The sequence below is a fragment of the Barbus barbus genome, assembly GCF_936440315.1.
Source record: "Barbus barbus genome assembly, chromosome: 19".
In the NCBI taxonomy this organism is placed as follows: domain Eukaryota; kingdom Metazoa; phylum Chordata; class Actinopteri; order Cypriniformes; family Cyprinidae; genus Barbus; species Barbus barbus.
This window is the reverse complement of record NC_136747.1, coordinates 30386003-30412407: the sequence shown is the minus strand read 5'-3', so window position 1 is coordinate 30412407 and position 26405 is coordinate 30386003. Positions and strand designations below refer to the sequence as shown.

At 36.5% G+C, this 26405-nt stretch overlaps 3 protein-coding genes across 3 annotated transcripts in view; 2 read left to right on the top strand and 1 right to left on the bottom strand.

The window, feature by feature from the left end:
- The window catches only part of LOC306884967 (Golgi phosphoprotein 3-like), a gene marked incomplete at both ends in the record, with an annotated part of 9050 nt that extends 1861 nt beyond the window's left edge, over positions 1–7189 (bottom strand). Inside the window, 2 exons of the mRNA XM_079441243.1 lie at positions 1820–1951; positions 7013–7189. Of these exons, the coding sequence (XP_079297369.1) occupies positions 1820–1951; positions 7013–7189 (309 nt within the window). The remainder of the gene's footprint in view (positions 1–1819; positions 1952–7012) is intronic.
- A 1091-nt stretch (positions 7190–8280) lies between these two features.
- Positions 8281–9811, top strand: LOC306885031 (alpha-endosulfine-like). Its single transcript, XM_079441343.1, has 3 exons — positions 8281–8405; positions 9193–9315; positions 9411–9811. The coding sequence occupies exons 1-3, from the start codon at positions 8355–8357 to the stop codon at positions 9579–9581; spliced, it is 345 nt and encodes a 114-aa protein (XP_079297469.1). The 5' UTR covers positions 8281–8354; the 3' UTR covers positions 9582–9811.
- A 3826-nt stretch (positions 9812–13637) lies between these two features.
- LOC306885530 (induced myeloid leukemia cell differentiation protein Mcl-1 homolog) lies at positions 13638–19877 on the top strand. Its single transcript, XM_079442119.1, has 3 exons — positions 13638–14174; positions 17040–17290; positions 18304–19877. The coding sequence occupies exons 1-3, from the start codon at positions 13802–13804 to the stop codon at positions 18418–18420; spliced, it is 741 nt and encodes a 246-aa protein (XP_079298245.1). The 5' UTR covers positions 13638–13801; the 3' UTR covers positions 18421–19877.
- Positions 19878–26405: the final 6528 nt, after the last annotated feature.

The window sequence follows — 26405 nt, the reverse complement described above, 5'->3', positions numbered from 1 at the left end:
TTTAATTTAACACAATATTATCAACAGAGGCTATTTTCATGACAAACTACATAAAATTCAAACAATAATAATAATAAGAACAATAAAGAAAGAAAATTGTAGAATAACTTCATATTTTCCTTAAAGCAATTTGAACAATAGAAATTATTTAAGCTCTTTCTGTTTGATTTTTGATAGAAAATATTTTAATTTGTTTTTTTAAACATGGCCTAATATAATTAAAGCAGGACTTTACAGCTAGTGTTATTTTAGTATCATTGATATACCAGTATAGTTTTTATTCATATTTTGAATTCATTTTTATTTGTATACTTTCCATTTCCATTTAATTTTAGTTAATGTTTCAGTAATTTGTGTTTTTGTCATTTTTATAGTTTATTTTTTTATTGTCTATATAGCTTTGTATAATTTTTTATTTCAGTTTTAATTAAAATAAATAAAAATGAGAAATGCAATTAGCCCATTTAAAAATATATATATATTTTATAAAATTTGTATATTTTATTTTATTCCAGTCAACATTAATTTGAAGTAACAATTTTGTTTTAGTTAAATATAATAACCCTGGTTCCAATAAATCATTCCTGACTGACTAACATCTTGTATTCACAATTCGATCATTTCTCTTTTCAAATTAACAACAATAAGCAGATTGTTCATATAATGGGCTTCACTTCAAACTATCTGTTATGGACACATACATTCAATTCCATAATTCCAAATATGATTTAATAAAAATATTGCAATCAACAGGATACACAAATGAAAGTCATTTTAAAAATACCTTAATTTTTTTACTGTGTAAATTATTAATGGCTGATTCTGAGTGCTATAGTCTGGGTGATATAGTGACCAAAAGGACTTTTCCCTACTCAGAATGTCCTATATTGTCTTGACAGGATTGTATCAGATCCACCCGAGTCTTCATTGTGTGCTTTAGTCTGGTTCAACTCGTTATTTAACTCCATCATCAGCTATTTGAACATCAACTTTAGTTCTTCAGACTGTTGAACAGAGATGTGCTGTTACAAATCAAACGATTTAGATGAAACCAGACATTCTGAAAGAGAAAGGTGATGTTTGCGTCTCATCATCTCAAGGGTTCAACGCTTTCAATCGAGTGTAATGCAAACGAACTCTGATCGTTCCAGCAGCTGTGAAACACTAACGACAGACTAAAGCATCCGGTCCGGCTGGTTGGTTTCACTCAGACAATAAGATGAAGACGCTTCACACACCCGCTGTTGTTTGCCATGAAAGATCAGGTGTGTTTCACTTCAGAAAGCACAGGAACATTTGCATTAGTGTTACCTGCTGTTCCTGAACTGCTCAAACTCAAACGAGCGACTGGAGATACACTTACACTGCCAGCCAAGACTCAGGAATAGTTCAGATTTAGCTCTTCTGCATTTATTTCATCCAAAATACAGAAAAAAATTGAAATATTATTCCAATCTAAAACAGCTGTTTTCTATGTGAATATGTGTTAAACTGTAATTTATTTCTGAGATCAAAGCTGTATTTTCAGCATCATTACTCCAGTCTTCAGTGTCCTTCAGAAATCATTCTAATATGCTGCTCAACAAACATTTCTGATTATTATCAATGTTGAAAACTGCTTAAAAAAGACACTTCTAGTCATCAAGGCTGCATTCAGATGATGTATAAACCCTTATTGACCCTTATGACTGGTTTTGTGGTCCAGGATCACACTTTTGCTTGATTAACACTGTTGTTTCCCTGTTCATCTGTGTGCAGCTGCTGTGAATGAGTGTGTATTGTATAAGCCGCTGTAGAAACACATGTGACTTGTCTTCACCTTGCGGTCCAGGAGTTTTCTCTTGCGTGAGCTCTGCGGTTCGAGCTGAATGCGTCCTCTCAGCGCCAGCTCCACCATAATACAGCCACGCAGCCCTGACGAGATGCTGTCGTTCCAGAACGACGTGTAGCCCTGTGTTCACATCAAACACAAGCATTATTACAGTATATATTACACCCACAGAGAGAAAACATTCAGAAATGTGTGCTATTCAAATGTGATCTAGAGATATTCATGCAAAGATGAGATTAAGTGTTCTGCATGCTTTCTTTTCCCATGGCGTTCACTCTTTTAATTGAGCAAATAAAGGAAAAAATGCTAATTGTGCATAAAATCACAATGTTATAGTAAGAGCTGGGTAGTAACTGATTACATGTGATCTGGATTACGTAATCAGATTCCAAAAATTGGTAACACTTTATTTTAAGGTGTTCTTGTTACAAATGCACTTACTATTATAATAACATTGAATTATGCATAATTGCATGCAAGTAACCCTAAACCAAACCCTAATTCTTACCCTAACCATATAGTAAGTACATGTAGTAAATAATATTACTCAGTACTTAAATGTATAATTACACTGTAACAGGGACACCTTAAAATAAAGTTACCCAAAAATTAAGTATTTGCAATTAGATTAAATTACATTTTTAAATAGTTGTAGTCAGATTGCAGTTATGTTTTATGGATTACACGATTACATATTATTTACACAATAGCAAAAATGTATTCATAAATTATTGTTTCTCCCTAATTCCTCTTTTAAATAATTATCTTCTAAAATAGCCTGCGGCTTATATAAACTCAGTTTTGTGGACGTTCACACAGAGATCAGTCATTAGTCACTAGATTTACAAAAATAATTTGAAGTGTTTCAATATTGCATCAAATATGAACACATTAATTTTTATTTGAATTATCACTCAGTTATTTTACCATGTATTACTTTGGAAGGCTTTTGTTTTTAAAACACATTAAAATGCACAAATTCACTAACTTTTTCTCATCTTTCACCTATATTTTTATTTGAAGTACCCCTGAGATTTTAAAATAAATATTTTATTAATGAAGCATCATATTTGCCTGTTAAGGTTCTCTGACGTTGGGTATATGGTCACATGACATGCAGGTAAACAAATAAAATATTATTAAATATTAAGTTTTCAGTAAGTGTATTTATTTTATTAATGAATCATTTGAATGATTTAATTTAACATTTTTATGATTTAATTAATTATTAGCTTTTCATTAAACTCACAAACCCCCTGCAGTTCCTTCACAAACCCAGTTTGGGAAACCTTGACGTTCTGTAATATCATGTCTAACACACTTCATGTTGTTGATAACAACAAACGGAATATATTTTTTACTCTTTGTGTTTTTACATCAATATGGTACGGGATTAAATCAAGTCTTGTTATATTACCTAAAATGTGTAATGTAATGGATTATGTTACTAATAATTAGGAGTCAGTTACAGACTATAATTTGTAAGTAATCTCAGCTAATATAAGACACCAGATATTAAGGAAGAACGTGTAAAGCATGAGTTGCACCACGTTGATGTCTCAATGCAAACCAGCTGTGACCTCAAACAAGCAGTTCATGAAGGAAAGAATAAAACATGTTATTTGCGCAATAAAGTGGTTGTTTCTGTAAATAATTAAACAACAGACAAAAGAAACCTAGTGAAGTCAAACGAGCTGAAATCAGAAAAACTGAAGGATTACTTGCTGCTCCAGCAGAACTTTAGATGGTTAATTGATGCACAGACAAGAAAAAACATTTTTTGCAGTGTTGTTTGGTAATGCTGGTTTTTATGCTTTATGGGTTCATTCCATAGGCGTAATGGTTCGTAATTCACACACACACACTATATCTCTCACACACTCTCAGTCTCACTCATACATACATACATACACACACACACACACACAAACACTATATCTCTCACACACTCTCACACACACACACACACACACACACACACACACACTATATCTCTCACACACTCTCACTCTCACTCATACATACATACATACACACACACACACACACACACACACACACTATATCTCTCACACACTCTCACACACACACACTCGCACACACACACACACACCCCCTATATCTCTCACACACTCTTACACACACACACTCGCACACACACACACATACACACAAACACTATATCTCTCACACACTCTCACACACACACACACAAACACTATATCTCTCACACACACACACTCGCCCACACACACATACAAACTCTCTCACATATAAACACATACAAACGCACACACAGACACACACACACACAAACACACACACACACACACGGATACAGACAGATACAAGTTTTATATTTAGCAATTTACGAGGAAGTTTGCTCAGAGACTTTTCACAAGAACAGACACACCTGCAGAATTCACCAGTCTGAGCACACAGCTATACACACATCCATCTGAATATCTCTCTCTATCTGATTATATAACTATTACAGTATATCTATCTATCTATCTATCTATCTATCTATCTATCTATCTATCTATCTATCTATCTATCTATCTATCTATCTATCATCTAAATAAATCTAGCAAGCTAAGCCAGTAGTAGTGCTGAAGTAGTAGACAAGAAAAGTGGAGGAAAAGACAAACCGAATCAATTGAGTGAGTCATTTACACTGGAACTGCTCCGATTGGTTCAAATTTGTGACTTCGATCATTCAGTTCAAGTTATTTGCCAGTAAAATCAGATCGAAAGAGCCATTCATTTTCAAATTTCAACATTGTTTGTAATGATTTTAAAAAGCATGTATAGCTATGGGTGAAATGGAGCTTTCCATTTTCCATTTTCCTCGCTCCTTTCTCCTCCTCCTCCCCCTCCTTCATCAACTCTAACAGCTGACGACTTTGCCACGTTCTTCATTAATAAAATTAAAACCAAACCATCAGTGCACAATTTTCCACACCACAATCTGTCAAGCACATCTAACCAGCAAACATACACTCGTTCACATCCTTCTCTCCACTCTCTGAGGCAGAGGTTTCTAAACTCATCCTTTCCAGTCATCCTACTACCTGTCCGCTTGATCCTATTCCATCTCATCTCCTTCAAGCCATTTCTCCTGCAGTTGTACCTGTACTCACTCACATCATTAACACATCCCTTCACACTGGAATTTTTCCCTCAGCATTTAAACAGGCTCGTATAACCCCAATACTTAAGAAACCCACCCTTGACCCAACTCTTTTAGGGAACTATAGACCGGTTTCCCTGCTACCTTTCATTGCAAAAACACTTGAACGAGTTGTGTTCAACCAAGTCTCTGTCTTTCTCACACAGAACAACTTCCTGGACAGTAACCAGTCTGGCTTCAGAAGTGGACATTCGACCAAAACTGCCTTTCTCTCAGTTTTTGAAGCCCTAAGACTGGCAAGAGCGGATTCCAAATCTTCATTACTTATCTTGCTGGATCTGTCTGCTGCTTTTGATACGGTCAACCACCAGATCCTCCTGTCAACCCTATTGGCAAAGGGTATCTACCGCACTCCAGTGGTTTGAGTCTTACCTCTCTGATAGGTCCTTCAAGGTATCTTGGAGAGGTGAGGTGTTCAAGTCCAACATCTAACTACTGGGGTGCCTCAGGGCTCAGTTCTTGGACCACTACTCCTTGTTCAAGCTCTTGTTCTGTCCAGACTTTACTATTGCAATGCTCTCTTGGCAGTTCTATCAAACCTTTATAATTAATCCAGAACACAGCAGCAAGATTCATTTTTAATGAGCTGAAAAGAACGCACGTCACACCTCTGTTTATCAATTTGCACTGGCTAACAATAGCTACTCGCATAAAATTGAAGGCATTAATGTGTGCCTACAGAACCACCACTGGCTCTGCACCAGTTACCTAAATGTATTACTTCAGACTTATGTGCCTCTAGAAGCTTGCGTTCTGCAAGTGAACGATGCATTATTGTGCCATCCCAAACACGCACAACATCACTTTCACTGACTTTTACATTAACTGTTCCCTCCTGGTGGAATAACCTGCCCAACTCAATCCCAGCAGCTGAGACCTTACCCATCTTCAAGGATCGGCTAAAAACACATCTCTTCCATCTTTATTTGATCCTCTAACTCTAGCACTCTCTATTCACTTTCTAACAGCTTGTTTTCTTTTTTTATAAAGCCCTGTAACACTAGCTCTCTCTATTCTTTTTGAATTCTATGTACTTGTTTCCTTTTTGTTGTGTGTGTGTGTGTGTGTGTGTGTGTGTGTGTGTGTGTGTGTGTCTGTGTGTGTGTGTGTGTGTCCGTGTGTGTGTGTGTGTGTGTGTGCGTTTTGTTTGTTTTTTTGAGTAAAACCATAGTTAATTTTCATAAGGGATGTGTTGCCAGCTTAACAAAAAATAATAATAATAAATTGGATGAACATTAAATAAATCTGATCAAAATATGTGGTACTTTGGCAAACAAGTGAATGAATCTTCCTCAGAAGAGACAAAAACAGCAACTCACTTCAATGTCTGACTTAAGTACAACCATAAGCTTTTTGTGAAATTTGGAGTAACTCAAACAAGTCAATCTGTTGTTTGAACTCTTCATATTTAAGGAGAGAACTATAGTTTCCAAAGTCGGGGGTGTAGAGTTTAGCAGAGACATGATCTATCTATCTATCTGTCTATCTATCTGTCTATATAGTTTCATTTTATAATCAGTATTTACTATTGTAAACTACACAAACTGTATATATATATAGTGCATTTTTTATATATTATATATTAGTGTTATTATTCCTATGCATGTCTGCACTATCCTGTATGTTTGTATTTTCTTCTGCACTGGAAGCTCAAGTCAGATTCTTTGAGTGTGTGTAAACACTTGGTAACAAAGTTCTTCCTGAATTGTTTTATGATGCAAAGCTCATTTTTTGCAGTGCCTTACATTGTGTGTAAATCACCATTCTCTCTTGTGTGGTTTTATTGTGATCTCTGGTCAAACAGATCAGCTCGACTCCGGCTGAAAGAGATTTGAGACGCTTATAACCGGTAGAACCTGATTTTTGCAGAATAACACGAGAAGCATTTTTCAACCATTACACAACACTGTATGAGCCTCCCTCCAGGACTGAAAGACTACCTGACCAGTCTTACCAGACGAGTGTGTGTGTGTGTGTGTGTGTGAAACCTGTTTATCTTTGAGTCCCAGCAGCAGAATCTCCTCCATCAGTGTGAGTCTCAGTGATTTGGAGTCGGTGTCCTGTTCCTCATCCGTGCCGTCTGTTTTCTCCTCCTTCTCCTCAGTGTTACTCCATCGCTCCGCTGGAGCCTCAGAGCGCCGGTTCCTCTTGGTCAGTGTGGTCATTCCTCCCTGCTAACACAACCTCCACCAACACACACATCATCTTTACCAACCACATCACCTACAAAACACTCATTAGGAGTTCATTTACCCTCCAAAAGCACATTGAGCATTACAGGTTAAAAGAAATCCTCAGACTTTCAGAAGCACTTTCAGAAGCAGGAAAAAAACTTCTCTTATTTATGTGTATAAGGGTATCTATCTATAACAAAAAAATAATAATAATAATACCCAAAAAAGCATTTCAACTCACCAAATCTGCCAGTTTATACAATTTTAATGACGTCCAATGTGTGATTTTTGTGTTGAGACTGTGTTCACTTCCCTGTACGCTCACCTGCGGAGCTTCACCGGCGGACACGCCCCTATGACCGCTCAGCCAATCAGGATACACTCGAGCGCCTCTCCTCCAATCAGAACTCTCGACGCGGGCTGAAGGTGCGCACCTGCTCACCGACGTCATCCGGATCCAGGATCCTCAAACCATCATTTCCTAAAATCTGACGTTTATTACCTATCTATATAAACCCACAGTCGACGTGTCTGTAACGATTTCATAACAGTAGGCGATTATTCCGTTTCAAAAGCCGATTTATTTCCTTTGAAATTATTTCATATGATTGTTTAAAATGCAAAAAGCTGTAAATACCGATCATTTCGTGAGTTTCTATAACTAAAATAAATCCTGTTCTGACACAAATCATAAATTCTGTACGTTTCCCTCAATATTTGTTGTATTATAATTCAATCCCAACACATTTTGGGATTCTGGTGTATGTTGTAGCATGAGAAGCGCTCTTTCTGTTGATTTAACAGGTGAAACGCATTTACATTTATGCCAAATCATCTTATACGCAGAACTGGTATTGAGTTAATTATATTTATTCAGCTGTAACCTTCCGATTCGTATTCACAGTAATAGCTTTAACTATAATTTATGAGTATTAAAGCATTCGCGTGGCGCGTTGCGTAATCACGCCGCGCTCTCATTGGCCACTTCCACTCTGAGTCCCGCCCATTGCCGCTTACGTCAGATGCGTCATTCGCCATTTTGATGCTGTGGGAATATTGCTGCAATAAATCTCCAATAATCGCGCCTGCAGCGTTAAAATCGCGTTGTTGTTGACGGAGGACCGGCTTTATTTTCCGTGTTTGTGTCGCGGGAATCATGTCAGAGAATCCGGACATTCTGGAGCTGGAGTCTGAAGAAGAGAAGCAGGTAGCGATCAATGAGTGAAACAACACAAACCCCGCACGCGATTAATAAACGAGTCGTTTTGAAACGCAGCCGTGATTTTAGCCGGTATTTACTGATATTAATACACGAACAGAGAGAAGTCGTGATTTAGCTAGTCTTGAGTGTGACTCGCGGAGGTCACGCCCACGCCGCGGAATTCCTCGCTCTGATTGGTTGAGCCGTCGATCAGTCACATAGGTAGCGCAATGCTATTGGCTGGTGTTTGTTGTTATGCTGCAGCTTGTCAAATGTAAACTGTTTGTTGTTCTTTAAGATTTCACTCTGATAACATGACACAAGTGTTTCTCCATATACACAGAAATCACAATATAGTACTAAATTAATCCAAATAGTCAAGTCACATTGATTCAAAGCAGCATCAGAAAGATGACGAGGAAAATGTTGTAAATTCAAATTACATTCAAAAGAAAAGATTTTGTTTACCTAATATGTGTGTACTGTATATTTATTATGTATATATAAATACACACACATGCATGTTTATATTCAAGAAAAATATGTTGATTATATATTAAATATACATAATATTTTCCAAATATATAGGCCTACTGTATGTGTATTTATTTATATATACATAATGAATATACACAGTAATTTATATATATATATATATATAAATGAGAATAGTATATAGTAATAATAATGATTTATATATTTAAATGATATATACAATAAAATAAAACACAGATTAGATTGTATGAGTGTTAGTAGAAACCGTATGAACGGATGATTAAATGTGTGTTTGCAGGATTCTCCAGAGAAGGACTGTAACCCAATGCTGTCTGAAGAGGCCAAACTGAAGGCCAAATATCTGAACCTGGGACAAAAACCCGGCGGCTCGGACTTTCTGATGAAGAGACTCCAGAAAGGAGTGAGTTGAGCGTCTCTGATCAGAACACTTCTGATAATACTGACAACTAATGGTGCGAGAGAAACAATCAATGTAAAATTTCTCTTGCTTTCTAGCAAAAATACTTTGACTCGGGCGATTATAACATGGCAAAGGCCAAGACGAAGAGCAAGCATGTGGTGACGGCCGGAGCGGATAAGAACCTGGTGACAGGAGACCATATTCCCACACCGCAGGACCTTCCTCAGAGGAAAGCCACGCCGCTCGCCAGCAAACTGGCCGGATAAACACACACACACACACACACACACTCCTCACACACACAGAAGTAGAGACGAGTGCTAGTGTTGTTCTCGGGGCAGTTCTTCTGAAGAGCTAAACCTCTAGAGGAGATCACATTCACTAGGGTTGGGTGGTATGATGCCAGGAGTAATGTGGAAACACACAGCGGGCCGGTCCGGACGACACAGAGCTGCTGTTCGTTACGCCACACAAACAGAGTGGTTGCTAGGCAACATCAGCATTCGCATAGAATTCAAAAGTGCAATCAGAATTCAGTGTGCATTTAAAAAATACATTTTACTAATAATTACAAGGAAAGGACAAGTAACTCACTGAATTAAACATGAACGTTTGAAGTACGCTTATTTTAAAATAAATTATTATTTCAGTCTTTCTACTTCAAAATTTCATGTTTAATGAAACATTATAATATTAAGTCATATAAAAAGAAATAAATATTATAATATATTTTCTTGTTACATTTATTCCGGTAATCTTTATTTACAACTTCAAAAAAATATTTTCTTTTTTTTTTTTTCTTTTTTACAGTGTATTTATTTTTGTTTTGTTTTAATGATAAATAATAATATGTTTTACTATTTTGAGCTCAGACCTAACAATAAATATCAGATTTCTCATGCATTTGAATAATTATATTACATTTTACTGAGGAAACAAAAACTGTTTTCAGTTTACAAATTAGTTTTATATATATATATATATATATATATATATTAGTGCTGTCAAACGATTAATCGCATACAAAATAAAAGTTTGTTTACATAATATATGTGTGTGTTCTGTGTATATTTATTATGAATATATAAAGACACACATTTATATTCATGTAATTTATATTATAAATATATTTAATATATATACAACATATTTTTCTGAGATATATACATGCATGTGTGTGTATTCATATATACATAATAAATATAAACAGAACACACACACATATTATGTAAACAAAAACTTTTATATATATATATATATATATATATATAAACGTATAAACGATTTTCAAGCATTTGTCTTTTAAGTATTTATTTGTCTGGCTGATGTTACTGTGACCTGTAGTTATACTGTTATGTCAGATTTTGGTCATATCGCCCATCCCTACTGGACTCCTGGACACACACACACACTCACACACTCACACACACACACACACTCACACACACACACACTCACTCACACACACACTCACTCACACACACTCACACACACACACACTCACACACTCACACACACTCACACACACACACTCACACACTCACACACACACACACACTCACACACACTCACACACACACACACACACACACACACACTCACACACACACACTCACACACACTCACACACACACACACACGTTTTGTGAGCTGAGAGTCGGATCATTTCTTCATTCCAGTACCGTCCTCTCCAGCATTATATGCTTCATGCATCTTTTATGTGTATTTCATCTTTATCTCTCTTAAAGAATGACTATCACAAAAACATTTCCTGGGTCAAATTATAAGAAATAAATATAATACTATAACTATTTCATATAATTACGTATTACTTTTCAAAGAAATTATATTATTGCAATATTATATTTTTCAAAAATAGATTTGTTTAACAAAACAAAGTAAGACATACAGTAGAATGACATTAAATGACAAAATCAGACTCTTAATGGTGCTAAACTGAGTTCATTTTCTTTATGCTCTATATATATATATATTTGATTTTGAGGTGACATGAAGTTTTGTCTGCAGGAGGTCGTTCAGTGTGTCTGATTGTAATGATGTACATGTATTAATGTATGTTATTGTTACTGTACAGTGGATAGACCGACAGATGGACACACGTTTGTGATGATGATGTCTTCAGATGTACAGTGTTTCTGTAAGGTAGTATTTTAAATAAAATGTTACTTTTAGTTAAGCTTTGAACTGAGATCTCCTTTTGCTTTCTGCAAAGAATTTTGAATATTGTATATATCCAGTGATCTGGTCTGTTATTGTTATTATGTCCAGCAGAGGTCACTAGTGACAGTGACGTTTAGAGGTTTTTACTGAAAATTCTTCACAGAAAGTATAAATATTTAAAATGTTCAAAAATAAATGTTGCGAACCTTGCAGAATCTGTGGAATGTAATTTTAACAAAATAAGAGCGATCGTACAAAATGCATGTTATTTTTTATTTAGTACTGTCCAGAGTAAGATATTTTACATAAAAGATGTTTACATATAGTCCACAAGACCAAAAAATAGCTGAAATTATTAAAATAACCACATTCAAAAGTTTGGGAACCCTTGGTGATAACTTTTTGAATTTGAAGATGAAGGTAAATTGTACTTAATTTGTCTTCCGGGAAACATGCAAGTATCTTCTGTTGCTTCCGAAGGGCAGAACTAAATGGAGAAAAATTATATTTCAACAAAATAAGAAAGATTTGGACCTCTTCATTCTGTTCAAAAGTTTTCACCCCCGGCTCTTAATGCATCGTGTTTCCTTCTGGAGCATCAGTGAATGTTTGAACCTTTTTTAATTGTTGTGTTTGAGTCCCTCAATCATCCTCAGCGTGAAAAGATGGATCTCAGAATCATACAGTCACTGCTGGAAAGGGTTCAAATATGCAGAAGATGCTGGAAAACTGAAGAATCTGCAGGACCTGGAGGATTTTTCTGAAGAACAGTGCTCAGTTTAACTGTTCAGAACAAACAAGGGACTCATGAACAACCATCACAAAACAAAACGACAGTCGTAGATCATCCAGGTAACCACACACAGTAGTAAGAACCAAGGGTTCACAAACTTTTGATGGGGGTTATTTTTTATCATTTCAGCTCTTTTTGGTCTTGTGGACTATATGCAAACATTTTTTGCGTAAAATATCTTACTCAGGACAGAACTAAATAAAAAATAACATGCATCTTGTATGATCTATCTTAGTTCAAATTACTCCCATTTTCACAGATTCTGCAAGGGGTTCACAAACTTTCAAGCAGCACTGTGTGTGTATATATATATATATATATATATATATATATATATGTATACAGTATTCAGGAAAGTTACTTTTAAAAGTAATGCATTACAATATTGCATTGCTTCATTAAAAAGTATTGCATTACGTTACTTCTGTGCTACTGGCTGGGCTTCCTTGTTTGTTTTTAAATAAACAATGTTATTTGTAAACAGATGTCAGTGAATCAATGGGAAAACAAAGTGACTTGTGTTACTTATCTGAAAAAGTAGCTCAGATATTTTGCTGTAACTTTAAAAGTAATACTTTACTAGTTACTTGAAAAAAGCAAGTATTGTGTAACTGTTACATGCAATGTGTTACTCCCGTGTGTGTGTGTGTGTGTGTGTGTGTGTATGTGTGTATGATGTGTGTCTGTGTCTGTGTGTGTGTGTGTGTGTGTGTATATGTCTATATATGTGACCCAGGACAACAAAACCAGTCATAAGGGCGAATTTTTAAAAAACATTAAGATTTATGCATCATCTGAATAAATCATCTTTCCATTAAATATTACTAATCAAAAATTAAGTTTTGATATATTTACTGTAGGATATTTATAAAATATCTTCATGGAACATGATCTTTACTTAATATCCTAATGATTTTTGGCATAAAAGAAAAATGTATAATTTTGACCCATACAATGTATTGTTGTCTATTGCTACAAATATACCTGTGCTACTCATGACTGCTTCTGTGCTGCAGGGACACATATATATGTATATTACAAACCATTCTAATGTGTTAAACAAAGCACAGTTGTTTCCATGATCAGGTTAAAGTGAGTCAGAGGTAAAGGTTCAGAGGTGTGTGTTGTGTTAGTGTCAGGTTTTACATACTGACATCATTTTACCTACAGATAAACGTATATAACGCGTTATTTATAATCTGCGGTGGCGAAAAAGACACTTATTTCAGACACAGCCAGCTCGAAAAGACCAAGAACATTCCAGACGGAAGTCCAGTCCATATAAGGCGTTAAAGGGAGGGGTTTGGGGGAAATCCGTGACGCGGCACGTTCTATAAAGCGTTCAGCTGATCAGCGACTTCCGCTTCACTCGGAACAAGAGTGTCGACCAAACACGAGCACTATTTCCTTTCTGATCTAAGCTTTAACCTTCAGCGTTCAAACCAACGCGAAGCTCTAATCTAACTCCTCTAGGTCGAGTTTAACTTTCTACATCGCGTCTCGAACGGAATTATGTCTCTGAGTTTGGTCAGAAGAACGACCGCGGTGAGTCTCCTCGCGCAGGGCGCGCACACAGCGCTCGTGCCCGCTCTCAAAGGGCGCGCGGATGACGCGGAGAAGCCGGTAAGGCCCGGTACGAACGGACTGAAAGGACTAACTCTGGACGGGAGGTTCGTGTCGGCGGCGGATGGCTCTCTACCGTCCACACCGGATCCGCAGGAGATCGGTTCCGTCGAGCTGGAACGGGACACGCGGCAGCTTCTCTCGGATTTCTATCGCGCGCACACCGGAATGTGTCCGCCGGACCGGAAGCCTCATCACGCGTTACCGACAATGACGCGCGTCGTCGCGGGTGTTCTCCTCAAACACCGCATCACGTACAAAGGTAAGACGCGCGCATGCGCGCTCACGATACCATCCCGTGCTCTTTATTTGTTTTTATAATTGCGCGTTTTCCATCGAGTTCTGATCACGTGTTCGTCTAATGTCACGAAGTTGTTTGGTTTTTTTTTTTATAAGTTTCTTTGGGCAGTAATTTGAACAAATAGCCAGTAGTTTCTGTTTGTCGGTAGGTGTTTTCTCTTATCTAGTCAAACCGCAGAAGTTGGTCGATCCCGGAGCAGCGCAAGCACCGGATACTGACGCGGTGATTAACTCGTGACGCAGTGGATACTGACGCGGTGATTAACTCGTGACACACCGGATACTGACGCGGTGGTTAACTCGTGACACACCGGATACTGACGCGGTGATTAACTCCTGACACACCGGATACTGACGCGGTGATTAACTCCTGACACGCCGGATACTGGCGCGGTGATTAACTCGTGAGGCAGCGGATACTGACGCGTGATTAACTCCTGACACGCCGGATACTGACGCGGTGATTAACTCATAAGGCAGCGGATACTGACATGGTGATTAACTCGTGAGGCAGTGGATACTGACGCGGTGATTAACTCCTGACACGCCGGATACTGACGCGGTGATTAACTCATAAGGCAGCGGATACTGACATGGTGATTAACTCGTGAGGCAGCGGATACTGACATGGTGATTAACTCGTGAGGCAGCGGATACTGATGCGGTGATTAACTCCTGACACGCCGGATATTGACGCGGTGATTAACTCGTAAGGCAGCGGATACTGACGCGTGATTAACTCGTGACGTGCCGGATACTGACTCGGTGATTAACTCGTGAGGCAGCGGATACTGACGTGGTGATTAACTCATGAGGCAGCGGATCCTGACGCGGTGATTAACTCGTGACGTGCCGGATACTGACGTGGTGATTAACTCCTGACACGCCGGATACTGACGCGGTGATTAACTCGTAAGGCAGCGGATACTGATATGGTGATTAACTTGTGAGGCAGCGGATACTGACGTGGTGATTAACTCGTGACGTGCCGGATACTGACGCGGTGATTAACTCGTGAGGCAGCGGATACTGACGCGGTGATTAACTCGTGACGTGCCGGATACTGACTCGGTGATTAACTCGTGACACACCGGATACTGACGCGTGATTAACTCGTGAGGCAGCGGATACTGACGTGGTGATTAACTCGTGAGGCAGCGGATACTGACGCGTGATTAACTCGTGAGGCAGCGGATACTGACGCGGTGATTAACTCGTGACGTGCCGGATACTGACACGTGATTAACTCGTGACACGCCGGATACTGACGCGGTGATTAACTCGTGACGTGCCGGATACTGACTCGGTGATTAACTCGTGACGTGCCGGATACTGACGCGGTGATTAACTCGTGAGGCAGCGGATACTGACGCGGTGATTAACTCGTGACGTGCCGGATACTGACGCGTGATTAACTCGTGAGGCAGCGGATACTGACGTGGTGATTAACTCGTGAGGCAGCGGATACTGACGCGTGATTAACTCGTGAGGCAGCGGATACTGACGTGGTGATTAACTCGTGAGGCAGCGGATACTGACACGGTGATTAACTCGTGACGTGCCGGATACTGACGTGGTGATTAACTCGTGACGCGCCGGATACTGACGCGGTGATTAACTCGTGACGTGCCGGATACTGACGCGGTGATTAACTCGTGACGTGCCGGATACTGACGCGGTGATTAACTCGTGACGCGCCGGATACTGACGCGGTGATTAACTCGTGACGCGCCGGATACTGACGCGGTGATTAACTCGTGACGTGCCGGATACTGACACGGTGATTAACTCGTGACGTGCCGGATACTGACGCGGTGATTAACTCGTGACGCGCCGGATACTGACGCGGTGATTAACTCGTGACGTGCCGGATACTGACGCGGTGATTAACTCGTGACGTGCCGGATACTGACGTGGTGATTAACTCGTGACGCGCCGGATACTGACGCGGTGATTAACTCGTGACGCGCCGGATACTGACGCGGTGATTAACTCGTGACGTGCCGGATATTGACGCGGTGATTAACTCGTGACGTGCCGGATACTGACGTGGTGATTAACTCGTGACGTGCCGGATACTGACGCGGTGATTAACTCGTGACGCAGCGGTAGAAGAGAGAGAGGGCGGTTCTCATCACAGTCCACTGTGAGTGCTACAGATACATGTTAGAGATTTCAGAAGATAGTCTTCACATACATTAATCTCTAAGCCTTTAACTGATCAGCAACTTCATATAATTGAGTGAATGCGGGATATTATTACTTTTTTTCTTTTTTATTGAGCAAGTGTGTGCAACAGAATGAACTAAAACTGAAACTAAAATTAAAACCATAATTCAATACTTGAATTAAATTGACATAAAAACGTTGTCAGCTATTTCCTAAGGCAAATTTCTCATTCATTTGCTTTAAGTACTAAAATACGAAATAAAAACGAACTGTATAGACGTATAAAGCACAAACTACTAAAAATGACAAGAATGCCAACTAAATTACTAAAACATTAACTGAAATTTAAAATAAGACTCTGATACTGAAGTAACACTGGTTTGCAATTTTTTATTTTAGTGACTTGTGCATTTCCAATTTATACTGGATTTATTCCTCCCTTTCTTTTTCAGTCTTGTTATATTTCTCGTTGTTTTGAGTATTAATAAAATAAAGCAGATGATTGTGCTGTCAATCAAGAGTGCGCGGGGAGTGCAGAAACACCGGTTCTATTGCTCTGAATTGTGTGTCCGTATCGATGCATGAGATTTCTGAGAAGACCGATAATACAAGGTAAAGAAGTTGTGAAAACATATTGAAGTGTGGTGTTTTTCTGCAGGAATGTTGCGGCGTCTGGAGCTGGAGTCTCAAGCGGATGACATGAGCTTCATCGGCTGTATAGCAAAGACCTTGTTCAAAGACAACGCCACGAACTGGGGCCGGGTCGTGAGTCTGGTGGCGTTCGGGGCCGAGGTGTGTTCACGTCTGAAGGAGCTGCAGCGGGAGCGGTGCATCGAGACGGTAGCCCAGCAGATCTCCTCCTATCTGATCTCAGAACAGCTCCACTGGCTCCTCAACAACAAGGGCTGGGTGAGTGACACCAGAGGAAAATCTCACTCACACCAAACACAGCTTGTGTTTCCTTTGCTGCATAATTCAGAGCTCTTCTCACACACACACACACACACACACACACACACACGTGAAGTTCAGTCCATTCAACACATGTGAAACTCAACCCCAGGAGCTCATGTATCAGACCGCCATTAAACTCACATGCATCTTCATTAACCCCCATAATGCATTTGAAGATTTGTTGTTTTTTTTTTACGAAAACCATATAGTATTAACCATATTAAACATTTTGAAGTTTCCATGTTATTACTAAATTTACCCTTATTAATGGGGGATTTTTTTTATTTCTTAATCAATGATATATGCATGCCAAATATGGTTTGAATAAATTAAGTTTATATATCTATCGATCTATCTCTGAGAATTACAGGTATTATCTCCATTGCAATGAGTAGAATTTCATAAAATTCTTTGAATTTATAACTCAAGAATGCTCAAAAACAGTCCAAATTGACACCTCTAACACACTTATTTCTGACAAAAACATAAAAAAAAACTTTTGAAAACAGTAATTTTGGTTACTTAATTTACCCTGTCTTATTAATGAAAAATTTGAAATTCTTAGAAATATATGTATAGTATAATATATAGATTTTTAATTTTTTTTTTATCTGAGAATTATCAGTATTAATCCCAATGGATCGAATATATTTAATTAAATTAATTTGAATTTATAGCTCAAGATTGCTCAAACAGTCCAAATTGACATCTTACACTTATTTCTGACAAATATTGCTGGAGTTTTCAATAGATAATCAATAGACATATACAAAATTCAAAGTGTGTGAGATGTTAGGAGAAGATGAAATATATTTGCAAAAGTGTTTAGACATTTAACAACTTTATAGAATTTCAAAGTATTTTGACACTAATGGTGCTCCATATAAATGCAGGTCAAAATGAACCTGTAATATCTCTTAAAAAGAATTGTTTTGAGGGCTAATGTGTGTCTCTCTGTGTCTCTGCAGCATGGATTCGTGGAGTTTTTCCGTGTGGAGGCTGTGGAGTCTGTAGTCCGGAATGCTTTGATGGCTGTGGTGGGATGCGCTGGTATCGGTGCCGGTCTTGCTTTCCTGATCCGATGAAGCTGCATGACCGTATCTGTCCTAACAGATGCTGAAGCGCGCATTAGTGTTGTCTGACGTCAGACACTCTGCTCCGCTGGACCCGACTTTCAGCCCCGCATGTGCTCTCACCATCCCAGCATGCACTGCTAAAAGATTGGGCTGTCCGTGAGCCAGCGACAAGCAAGAATATATTTACCAATCTATTTTTCTAATAAAAAGCCTTCAGAAACCCGTGTGGTGTCCGTATCATTTGATTTCATTGCTTCACTTTGTAAAAGTGTTTACACACTTGCACATGCATCAGCTCCTGATAATGAACCTGGTTTTGTTCGGATTGACCTTTAGGCAAAGAGAAGTGAGACGGACCTAATTTCAGAGTCTCTTGTCAATTGGAAAGTGAAAGAAAACTTCTAACATGCCGCCAAAAAATTCCAGTGCCATAAAGACTTTCAGTGTTATAGCAGTGAAACTGGCGTATCAAACTTTAACTGCATCCTGGCATTGACTGTCCAGCTATAATAAGCTGCATTAGCAAATTCCTCTTTTTCGATTGAAATCTGATCCTAAATCCATGGTTTTTATTTGCAAAAATCAGCTTTTTACATTTGTAAACCATTTATTTTTAAATATATTTAGTCAACTCTTAGTGTAATTTGAGAAATGGAATAAAAAAAAAAAAATTGGTGTATAAATAAAAGGCTGCGATTGTAAAGCCTGACAATTTTTAATAATTCTAACAAGTAAATATGATTCTTCAGTTTCTTTTCATTTTTAACGCTTCCTCCAGTGAAAAAGTGCATCTCCTGTTGTCTCTCATCAAAATCCAGCCACATATTTGTTTAGAGCTGTTTTGGGCTGTAAATGGAGCTTGATTTGTGCAGATTTCTCTCCTGATTCAGACCAGAACACTTTATCACTGGAGGAAGAGTTATTATGGATTATGAACTCGAGTTAAGAGCGTCATAATGCTGGATTTGTCTCATCTTTTGTCTTCTCCAGATGTTAACTGATGGACTGGAGTGGTGTGGATTATTGTGGTGTTTTTATCAGCTGTTTGGACTCTCATTCTGACGGCACCCATTCACTGCAGAGCATCCATTGCTGAGACACTGATGCAGAGACACATTTATACAAACCTGATGAAGAAACACACTCATCCTGATCTTGGATGGCCTAAAGGAGAGGAAATATTCAGCACATTTTAATTTTCAGATGAACTTTAAAGACTTCTCTCTGTCTATATATAGACATATTCTGTATATATATTTAAACAGATTATAGAATATTTATCTTCACAGCTCTTTTGCCCTCATGATAGATTTATGCGATGTGTGGATGTTTTTAAAGCCCGGCAGGTTTGTGGAGCTCAAGTTTATTTGTATAGTGCTTTTTACGATGCAAAGCAGCTCTACAAGAAATTAAGTTTCCACAATATATTTATATATTGCAGAACCTTAATATATTTAACTTATGGCAAAATTTGGTAATTCTGTATGTTGTCTGAGCGTTGGCATCCTCTGAGGTCCTCTGAGGGGTTGGCATTATCTTTTCTCAGGTGTTCGGTCATCTCAGATCATTTAAGGGTTGGATCCAGACTGAAGCTTCTGTCATTCCTAGTTACCACGGGATGTTAATCAACAGAGAAACAAATAGAGACATAATTAGCGTAGCTGCTGCTCCATCTAAGCAAAAATGATTTGTTCAACCCAAGCTAAAGAATAATAATAATGTACATTTGATCAGATATAACTGCAGTACAAGATTATAAGATGCATTATGTGAATGCTTGGCTAAAGAGATGTGTCTTTAATCTAGATTTAAACAGAGAGAGTGTGTCTGAACCCTGAACATTATCAGGAAGGCTATTCCAGAGTTTGGGAGCCAAATGTGAAAAAGCTCTACCTCCTTTAGTGGACTTTGCTATCCTAGGTACTAGTGTTTGCAGTTGTAGATGAGTGTGAAATTAGTGGTTGCCCAGGCAACAGACAACTGAGTTTGAAACACTGATGCGATGATACACTTCTCCAAACATGATGAAGAAACGCACTCATCTAGTTAATGTGATTCTCAACAGATTCCATACATGCACTAGAAATCTCCAAAGCACCATCTGATTCAGAGTCATGCAGTTCTGTCAGAGTCCAGATGTGTTTGTGGATCTGCAGATGTTTCTGTGTGTGTTTGTGTTGATTCTGGTGCAGCATGAACCACACACAGCAGCACAAGTGTGATAGTTCTCATCTCAGTAGTGTGTGTGGTTTCAGTGTGTTGATGCTGTTCTGGCACACAGTGCAAGTCAGCAAATATAGAGCAGCACAATATAAACACACGTCGCATCTAAAGTGTTGCATTCTGCATTTGAGCATCTGAGACCATGGAAACACACACACATTTGCTACTCAAAAAGACCTGCAAGATGAGCTGTAGGACAGAATATCTCAATTATTTCTCATGAACAGCAGTGAGATTAAATGGAGAGCAAATATGAACTAGTTTGGCGAGGTTTGCACACATAAGCACTCTCATGAACTGCTGCATCTGCTTTATCAGCAGGAGTGTGTTCAGCAGCAGGTCTCTGACACCATCAACACACACCACAAACATTTCTAAGAAATTTCTGAGATGTGTGTGTTTACACTGGCAGTATAATATCAGCTGAATTTGACTTTGCACATCAACAGTATCATTTTATGAAGTACAAAATCAAACACAGAAACGTGTTAATTTGATCATAAACTGCACAGAGAATGACTAACATGACATGGACTAAAGAAAAAGTATATAAAAAACAGCAGATGTGATTTATGAGTTGAACATGTGAAACAAACACTGGGACACATTAGGTTTAGACATACTAGAAACAAGTTAAAATGATGTGATGTTATGTTTCTCGATTGATGGTCATATAGGCTATGTTTATTATGTTTTGAACAATTTAAAACTGGCATTAAGGCCTATTTGAAATTATGTATATATATATATATATATATATACACTATATTGCCAAAAGTATTGGGTCACCCCCTTCTTATGAACGTGTTTGACTACTTTAGTAATTTCCATGAGTACAAATCTTAACATTTAAGCATATAATGATATTCTAGGGAATTGGTGATGAGTTTTTGGCCTAAGGTCTGCATATAAAGTCACACCAGAGGTGTTCAGCTGGGATCAGGACTTGGCTTTCCGCAGACCAGTCCAGTTCTTCCACACTGACTCAATCAATCATGTCTTTTTGAACCGTGTCTTATACACAGAGACACTGTCATGTTAGAATAGAAAAGGGTTCTGTCCAAACTGTTGCTATAAAATTAGAAGCACACAATTCCCTACAATATCATTATATGCTTAAACATTAAGATTTGTACTCATAGAAATTACTAAAGTAGTCAAACATGTTCATTAGAAGGGGGTGACCCAATACTTTTGGCAATATAGTATATATATATATATATATGAAGAATTAATTTGCAAAAACAGATAACTCCATTTTTAACAATTTTCAAAAATCAATTTTTTCATTGTGCATTCTAATTAATCTCAATCAAACTGCAGTTAGGTTATTTTGCTTAGGTACAAAATTACAAAAAAATACTAGCTAACTAACAGACTAAAACACAATAAAAATATGATAGCATAATAAAAAACATTTTTTTTGAAAATTATTTGATAGTTATCTGTTTTTGCAAATAAACTCTTCATATATATACATATATATATATATATATATATATATATATATATATATTAGTAGTAGTAGTAGTAGTAGTAGTAGGAACCATGCATAAAGTGGCAGTCAAAAGTTTGGAATAATTAAACATTTGAATGTTGTTGTTTTTTTAAAATAAAAAGTATCTTCTGCTCTCCAAGGCTGCAATTATTTGATAAAAAATATAGTAAAAATAGTGAATTAATAGTGAAATATTTTTACAATTTAAAGCAACTTTTTTCTATGTGAATATCTGTTAAAATGTAATTTATTTCTGTGATCTGCAGCTGTATTTTCAGCATCATTACTCCAGTCTTCAGTGTCACATGATCTTCAGAAATCATAATAATATACTGATTTACTGCTCAAGAAACATTTCTGATTATTATCAATGTTGAACACAGTTGTGCTGCTCAATATATCTGTGGAAACCGTGATGCATTTTATTTTTCAGGATTCACAGATGAATAGAAAGTTCATAAGAACATCATTTATTTGAAATAGAAATCTTTTGTAGCATTATAAACGTCTTCACTGTGTCTTTTTATCAATTTAATGCATCCTTGAATTAAATAAATAGTGTGTGTGTGTGTGTGTGTGTGTGTGTGTGTGTGTGTGTGTGTGTGTGTGTGTGTGTGTGTGTGTGTGTGTAAAAATGACTACAGACTCAAAGAATTTCCTCGAGTACGGACAGCAGCACCATTCGCTGTTTCTCAGACCACAAACATCATAGAAAATGACTGTCTCCATCTGTTTGTCTTTCTGTCTCTCTCTTGTTGTCTGTCTTCAGTGGTGAAACTTCCTCAATAATGAATTTTAAAATGAAAACAGGAAGTAGCTCCTCCGCTGCCCTTCCCCCAGCACTTACATAACCTGTTTGCTCTTTTGCAAAGCATGCCGTTTGTTTGGTTTTATTTGTCAAAGATGATTCATATCTGTTGCAATAGACTGCAATGCACATAAGCTAAACAAAAGTCCTACTTTAATACAAGACACACGAGTGGTAAAAATTTTAACTAACAGATGAATGACAAATGTTTTTGAAACATCTTCCAATTAAATTTGCAAATGAGGCCCACTTTAATTAAATACACACTAATTTGCATAAATTTCCAGAAAGTAAGGTTGCTTGTTTGATTTTGTTGTCATATTAGAGTTAAAGATTTTTATAGAAGGGATTTTGGATTTCTCTTTTTAGCACTCCATAAATTAGAAAATACTGTCTACAAACACATTTTCACATTTTAGGAATATAAGTCAGTATGAATGATATTTAAACAATCCCTTCAGTAAAAACCTTCAGAATATAGATAGGAATAAAACTCTAAATTTTAGTTTATGTAAGTTCTGCTGAAGTGGAGAAAAAACTCATTTTGAGAAAATGGCCTTGACATATGTATTGTAATTGAAATTTGCAGACGCAAATAGATAAAGTGTAATAATAAAAGCAGGTGAATGTTACATCTACAATCCCTTCAGTAAAAACCTTCACAATATAGAGAGCAATAAAACTCTTAAGTTTTAGTGTATGTAAGTGCTGCTGACGTGGAGAAACAAACTCATTTTGCAAATACATCATTTAAAGATATGTGTTGTAATTGAAATCTATAGATAACGTGCAGTAATAAAACCAGGTGAATGATGTACAGTATAAACAAATCCTTCAGTAAGAACCTTCAGAATACAGAGAGGAATAAAACTCTAAGTGTTGGTGTATGTAAGTGCTGCAGAAGTGGAGATACAACTTATTTTTTAGAAATGGTCTTTAAAATTATGTACTGTAATTTAAACCTAAAAAGTTTTTATAACACTTAAATGTGTATTTTGGAAGTTTTTTCTTAGATGTTTTGGTTTCCACTTGTCTAAAAGCAAAATAGTGCATGAAAAAATAATGGTTTTTGCCTTTATTGTTGTGCCTTAAAACATAAATTTTAATGTATTTGCACAAAAAATGCTTTGAGGACAATTAGTGAATAAACAAAATCTCAAAATTAGCCAAATTTAAATTCAAATGGTTTTGTTTCAAATGTATTAGTTTTGAATGATTTATAATAATTTTTTAGTATATTTATTAAAGACAGAAATGTAATTTTGACATCCATTAAACTAGAAATTCAAGAAGCGTTGTGAATAAGACAAAAGCGTTTGCATTGTCACTCTGTGATCTGACTGCAGTGCATTCATGCGTGTTTAAAGCACTGATAAGCAACAGTGATAAACATACTACAGGTCAAAGGTCAGACAGTGAGTACATATCATATGATTCACATCCTGAAACCAGAGAACATGCATGATGAATCAGACATACGTGGGCAATGATGAAAGCATGTTTAATTCATGTGTCAGTGCACTTGAATAGAATAGAATAGAATAGAACAATGAACTCTGTTGGACAGATGAGAGTGTATTTCTGCCTGCAGTTCCACCAGCTGCTAACCACAGTGACTTCGGTGTAGAAATTCTGGAGGAGTGTTTGGAATTTCAAATAGTTTCAGCCAGCAAAAACTTGCAGTGAAGAAACTCGAGATGCTCTCTCACACACACAGGGAATCATGGGTAATGAATGAGAGGTGATGTGAAGTTTCCAGTGATCTGACAGACAGATAGACACATGCCTGCACTTCCTGCTGCTCTCTGATTGGCTCTGACTGTTCTGCCTTCCCCTAGCAACAGGGACTTTAAATGGCAACAAAAACAAAATTTCCCAGAAGTCAGCTGACAAAGGTCGAGTGTGTGTGTGCGCGCACTTCTGCTTTACTCAATGTTAGTAGAGTTGTTTTAATATAACTTAAAAACTTTTATACTAAACTTTTTACTATACTTGTTATTAAACCAACTTTTTAAAAATGTTTTATAAATAACTCTTTGAAACTTAAAACTTTTATATAAAACCTAAATGTTTTATTACATTTTACATTATTACATTTCATGCTTAAATTACATTTTACATTAGACTTACCTTTTTTATATTTTATATTAAACAAACGTTTTAAACAAAAACTTTTATATGAAACCTAAATGTTTAATTATAATTTATATTGAACTTAAATGTTTTAAATACTTTATATAAAACTTTATTTAATGAAACTTAGAATTTATATTAAGGTAAACTTTTTATATTTCATATTAAACTTTTTAAACTTAAAAACGTTTTATTTTATTTTATTTTATTTTAAACTTTACTTTTTATTATATTGTATATTAAACTTTTAAAACTTAAAATCTTTAATATTAAACTTACACTTTTTATTATATTTTACATTAAACATAAATGTTTTAAACTTAAAAACGTTTATATAAAACCTAAACGTTTTATTTTATTTTATATTAAACTGAATGTTTTTAATATTTTATATTCAACTTAAACTTTTTAAACATAAAAACCTTTTAACAAAAACCTAAACTTTTTATTATATTTTAGATTAAATTTTGCTTTTTATTATATTTAATGTTAAACTTGAACTTTTTCAACTTAAAGACGTTTATATTAAACGTAAACTCTTTATTATATTTTCTTTGAAATTTAAATGTTTGAAACTTTTATATTACACTTAAACCTTCTTATTATATTTTATATTAAATGTCAACTTTATAAATTTTTATATGAAATTTAAAAAATTTATTATATTTTACATTGAACTTCTACTTTTAAACTGTTACGTTAAATCTTATCTTTCCAAAACATGCCACACTTCATAATTCATTCATTACTTTAATAAATATGTGCATTTTGAACAAAATTCATATTATAGGTTGCGCTCCAGATATAATTTTCATTTAGTTGTACAAACTCAATTCAGTAACAAAATCGACTCTTGATGTTCTTTACCGTCACTAAAGAATCTTTATGTTTAATAAAGTTTAATAAAGAAAAATGTAATAAATATCTTGATTCAAATGTCAAGCCAACATTCAGAGTTACACTTTTCTTCAAATGAAATTAAATGTATTTTTATTCTATTTCCTTAATTTCAAATTTACAAACTGAAATAGATTCTTCCTCATTTAGTTGTAATGAACTTATTTTATGCATAACTGAACCTGTTCCTGAATCTACCAACTGTTTTTGATGTTACATGAGACTATTTCTGAAAAAAAATAAAAATAAATTATGTTTCAGGTGTGGTTTTTATGGATGGGTCACCCAAAACTGAAAATATACACATTCTGCCATCATTTCCTCCCGTATGTTGCTCAAACCTGTTCGACTTCTGTAGAAACGAAATCAGATAATCTGAAGAATGTGTCAGATGCATCATATAACGTTAGTGGGCTCCGGTGTCAGCCTCATCAT

Bases quoted from the DNA above. Each gene is read 5' to 3' on its own strand.
- LOC306885031 (XM_079441343.1), top strand. From the start codon at position 8,355: ATGTCAGAGAATCCGGACATTCTGGAGCTGGAGTCTGAAGAAGAGAAG. The intron at 8,406-9,192 runs GTAGCGATCAAT...GTGTGTTTGCAG, and splicing joins AGTCTGAAGAAGAGAAGCAG to GATTCTCCAGAGAAGGACTG. The intron at 9,316-9,410 runs GTGAGTTGAGCG...CTTGCTTTCTAG, and splicing joins TGAAGAGACTCCAGAAAGGA to CAAAAATACTTTGACTCGGG.
- LOC306885530 (XM_079442119.1), top strand. From the start codon at position 13,802: ATGTCTCTGAGTTTGGTCAGAAGAACGACCGCGGTGAGTCTCCTCGCG. The intron at 14,175-17,039 runs GTAAGACGCGCG...GTTTTTCTGCAG, and splicing joins ACACCGCATCACGTACAAAG to GAATGTTGCGGCGTCTGGAG. The intron at 17,291-18,303 runs GTGAGTGACACC...GTGTCTCTGCAG, and splicing joins TCCTCAACAACAAGGGCTGG to CATGGATTCGTGGAGTTTTT.